The 5,000-nt window shown below is 45.3% G+C and overlaps 1 protein-coding gene across 1 annotated transcript in view; it reads right to left on the bottom strand.

Moving 5' to 3' along the window:
- slc8a1b (solute carrier family 8 member 1b) overlaps positions 1-5,000 on the bottom strand; it is a 218,449-nt gene that overhangs the window by 45,977 nt on the left and 167,472 nt on the right. The window contains exon 3 of the mRNA XM_063192230.1: positions 4,780-4,886. Coding sequence (XP_063048300.1) covers positions 4,780-4,886 — 107 coding nt within the window. The remainder of the gene's footprint in view (positions 1-4,779; positions 4,887-5,000) is intronic.

The raw sequence follows: 5,000 nt of genomic DNA, 5'->3' as shown, positions 1-5,000 counted from the left end.
TGCATGTTAGCGTTTGCCCATGTTGTGTACGTATGTAAGAGTAGCTGATGAATAAAGGCCTCTGGTGTGTTTGTGTCTGCATGTTAGTGTTTGCCCATGTTGTGGTGTTTTGTGTCTGCATGTTAGCGTTTGTCCACGTTGTGTACGTATGAGTTAGCGGTAGCTGATGAGGCCCCTGGTTAGACGGTTAGCTGCCTTAGTCATCAGCCCTGTCTGGGCCCTTAGCGTTTTGTTGGCAGAAGAGCTGCTGGCAGCCCGACTGGCGCGAGTGTGAGTTTGTGAGAGTATGTATGTATGAGTAGCTGATGAATAAAGGCCCATGGTGTTTTGTGTCTGCATATTAGCGGTTGTCCATGTTGTGTATATATGTATGAGTAGCCTACAAATAAAGGCCCCTGGTGTTTGCCCATGTTGTGTATGTATGAGTAGCTGAAGAATAGCGGCCCCTGGTTAGACGGTGTGCCTGTGTGTTAGCGTCTGCATGTTAGCGCTGGCCCACATTATGTACGTATGAGTAGCCTATGAATAAAGGCTCCTGGTATTTGTGTCTGCATGTCAGCGTTTGCCATGTTGTGTATGTATGAGTATCCTATAAATAAAGGCCCCTGTGTGTTAGCATCTGCATGTTAGCGTTTGTCCATGTTGTGTACGTATGTATGAGTAGCCACGAATAAAGGCCCATGATGTGTTGTGTCTGCATGTTTGCGTTTGCCCATGTTGTGTATGAGTAGCCTATGAATAAGGGTGTTTGTGTCTGCATGCAAGCGTTTGCCATGTTGTGTACGTATGAGTAGCTGATGAATAAAGGCCCCTGGACCAGTGTTAATGTCTGCATTTTAGTGTTTGCCCATGTTGTGTATGTACTTTTTTGCTACTTTTTAATGCATTGTCCTCTTCCTTACTCTTGAAGGACAATGCTATCAGTGTACACAGTACCTACCCTGTTCTTGTTTAAATTGCTCCTTGTAAGTCGCTTTGAACAAAGGCGTCTGCTAAATAATAATGTAATGTAATGTAATGTAATGTATGTATGAGTAGCCTACGAATAAGGGTGTTTGTGTCCGCATGTTAGTGTTTGTCCATGTTGTGTATGTGCTGTGTGAGTAGATGATGAATAAGGCCCTCGTGTGTTTGTGTCTACACGTTAGCGTTTGCCCATGTTGTGGTATTTTGTGTCTGCATGTTAGTGTTTGCCCATGTTGTGTATGTATGAGCAGCCTACGAACAAGGGTGTTTGTGTCTGCATGTTAGCGGTTGTCCATGTTGTGTACGAGTATCGGTAGCTGATAAATAAAGGCCAGTGGTGTGTTGTGTCTGCACGTTAGCGTTTGCCCATGTTGTGGTGTGTTGTGTCTGCATGTTAGCGTTTGCCCATGTTGTGGTGTTTTGTGTCTGCATGTTAGCGTTTGCCCACGTTGTGTGCGTATGAGTAGTGTTGTGTACGTATGTAAGAGTAGCTGATAAATAAAGGCCCCTGGTGTGTTTGTGTCTGCATGTTAGAGTTTGCCCATGCTGTGGTGTTTTGTGTCTGCATATTAGCGTTTGCCCACGTTGTGTACGTATGAGTAGCGGTAGCTGATGAATAGCGGCCCGCAGGCCCCATTGCCCCAGGTTTAATGTCCGCCTTCTGCATTTTTGTAGGGCAGTTTATATTTTAGTGTCTGTTTTTGTATTTTAATGTGCCTCCTCTTGTATCTACAGAGCTAGCACTTTTCCTTTATATCCTTATATTACACGTCTGCATGTGTGTTAAATGTCTGTTTTTTGTTGCGTGTGTGTATGTGTAGGCCCTATATGTACTGTACATTGTGTGCCGGTTTGTTAGCGTCTGCATGTTAGTGATTGCCCACATTGTGTACGTATGAGTAGCCTATGAATAAAGGCCCCTGGTGTGTTGTGTCTGCATGTTAGCATTGTGTATGAGTAGCCTATAAATAAAGGCCCCTGGTGTGTTAGCATCTGCATGTTAGCGTTTGCCCATGTTGTGTACGTATCAGTGTTAATTTCGTCAACCATGACTATGACTAAAATATTTCGTCAATGCCCTTTTTTGATTTTCGTCATTTAGACTAAGACTAAGACTAAATTGGGAAGGCAATGACTAAAATATGACTAAGACTAAAATAGATTTTCGTCATTGTGACTAAGACTAAGACTAAATTTTAAAAAGCTGATGAAATTAACACTGGTATTAGATAAAATAGAGAAAAAGAGAACCAGTGTGTGAAGAAGTTTTATTCTGTACAATGTGATATATGTTAAAAAGAGAAACAGTGTGTGGAGAAGTTCTATTATGTACAGTGTTGACTAAAATGACGAAAATGACTAAAAATTGACTAAGACTAAAATTGATTTTCGTCATTTAGACTAAGACTAAGACTAAATTGGGAAGGCAATGACTAAAATAAGACTAAGACTAAAATAGATTTTCGTCATTGTGACTAAGACTAAGACTAAATCAAAAAAAGCTGACAAAATTAACACTGGTACGTATGAGTTAGTAGCTGATGAATAAAGGCCCATGGTGTGTTGTGTCTGCATGTTAGCGTTTGCCATGTTGTGTATATATGTAAGAGTAGCCTACGAATAAAGGCCCCTGGTGTTTGCCCATGTTGTGTACGTTTGAGTAGCTGAAGAATAGCGGTGTTTGTGTCTGCATGTTAGCGTTTGCCCATGTTGTGTACGTATGTAAGAGTAGCTGATGAATAAAGGCCTCTGGTGTGTTTGTGTCTGCATGTTAGCGTTTGCCCATGTTGTGGTGTTTTGTGTCTGCATGTTAGCGTTTGCCCATGTTGTGTACGTATGAGTTAGCGGTAGCTGATGACTAGCGGCCCCTAGTTAGACGGAGGGAGCTGCCTTATTCATCAGCCCTGTCTGGGCCCTTAGCGTTTTGTTGGCAGAAGAGCTGCTGGCAGCCCGACTGGCGTGAGTGTGAGTTTGTGAGAGTATGTATGTATGAGTAGCCTATGAATAAAGGCCAGTGGTGTGTTGTGTCTGCATGTTAGCATTTGTCCATGTTGTGTACGTATGTATGAGTAGCCTACGAATAAAGGCCCCTGGTGTTTGCCCATGTTGTGTACGTATGAGTAGCTGATGAATAGCGGCCCCTGGTTAGACGGTGTGCCTGTGTGTTAGCGTCTGCATGTTAGCGATTGCCCACATTGTGTACGTATGAGTAGCTGATGAATAAAGGCTCCTGGTATTTGTGTCTGCATGTTAGCGTTTGCCCATGTTGTGTACGTGTGAGGAGCTGATGAATAAAGGCCCCTGGTGTGTTTGTATCTGCATGTTAGCGTTTGCCCACGTTGTGGTGTTTGTATCTGCATGTTAGCGTTTGCCAACGTTGTGGTGTTTGTATCTGCATGTTAGCGTTTGCCCATGTTGTGGTGTTTGTGTCTGCATGTTAGAGTTTGCCCATGCTGTGGTGTTTTGTGTCTGCATATTAGCGTTTGCCCACGTTGTGTACGTATGAGTAGCGGTAGCTGATGAATAGCGGCCCCTGGTTAGAGGGAGCTGTCTTATATTCATCAGCCCTGTCGTCTGGGCCCTTAAAGTTTTGTTGGCAGAAGAGCTACTGGCAGCCCGACTGGCGAGAGTGTGAGTTTGTGAGAGTATGTATGTATGAGTAGCCTATGAATAAAGGCCAGTGGTGTGTTGTGTCTGCATGTTAGCATTTGTCCATGTTGTGTACGTATGTATGAGTAGCTGATGAATAAAGGCCCCTGGTCAGACGGTTAGGTGCCTTATTCATCAGCCATGTCTGTCTGGGCCCTCAGCGTTGGCAAGGGAGCTGCTGGCAGCCCGACTGGCGAGAGTGTGAGTTTGTGAGAGGAGCCGTGAGGGCTGGCTGGCAAGGCTGGCTGGCGTGTGGGGACTAGACGTCTGGGGGAGGAGAGTGGGAAGAAGGGAAGAGAAGAGAAGAAGGGAAGAGAAGAGAAGAGGGGGAACGTGTGCTTGTGTTTATTGGGGACACAGCACAGGGCCAGGTGGCTCGAAGCACAGCACAGGAAGGCTGAGAGGAGGAGGAGAGAGACGGAGGGGGAGGAGGAGTAGGAGGAGGGGGATGAGGAGGAGGAGGAAGAGCACGCTAAAAAAGCCAACCCAACTAGGGCAGGTGGCACAGATAGACTAACACAGGGAGGAAAGACAGGCAGGCGGCAGCAAACTAGACTCAGAAAGGAAGAGATAGATAGCAGAGAGTAGAGACAAGAGTATGAGAGAGAGAGAGAGAGAGAGAGAGAGAGAGAGAGAGAGAGAGAGAGAGAGAGAGAGAGAGAGAGAGAGAGAGAGAGAGAGAGATAGATAGATAGATAGATAGATAGATAGATAGATAGATAGATAGATAGATAGATAGATAGATAGATAGATAGATAGATAGATAGATAGATAGATCGATAACTAGAGAGTGACAGAGTGTGTGTGTGTATGTGTGTTAGAGAGAGAAAGAGAGAGAGAGAGACAGATAGATAGAGAGAGAGAGAGAGAGAGAGAGAGAGAGAGAGTTAGAGAGAGAGAGTGCAAGAGAGATAGAGAGAAAGAGCGAGAGAGAGAGAGAGAGAGAGAGAGAGAGAGAGAGAGTTAGAGAGAGAGAGAGAGAGCACAAGACCGAGAGAGAGAGAGAGAGCAAGAGTGTGAGAGAAAGAGAGAGAGAGAGAGAGCAAGAAAGAGAGAGAGAGTGTGTGTGTGTGTGTGTGTGTGTGTGAGAGAGACAGAGATAGAGAGAGGTAGAGGTAGAGGTAGAGGTAGAGAGGTATATATATTCCTGTCCTCCTTCCTGACCTGCTGTCCATCCTCTCCTCCTCCACTGTGGTGTCTGCAGCTCTATGTAGAAGCTGCACTGTTTATTATACTCCTCTCGGTCAAGCACCCGCACATTTAGCACCTTCCTGCAGACAAGACAAGACAACAGCGGAGGGGTTGGAAACATGCATGAAACTCACACACACACACAGGGCTGGATCTGCCATAGCGGGCATTTTGCAGTGGGCCCCCGCACCCTC

Source organism: Engraulis encrasicolus, chromosome 24 (genome assembly GCF_034702125.1).
Source record: "Engraulis encrasicolus isolate BLACKSEA-1 chromosome 24, IST_EnEncr_1.0, whole genome shotgun sequence".
Lineage (NCBI taxonomy): Eukaryota > Metazoa > Chordata > Actinopteri > Clupeiformes > Engraulidae > Engraulis > Engraulis encrasicolus.
Note: the sequence above shows the minus strand (reverse complement) of the source record. Positions and strands in the feature narration are given on the sequence as shown.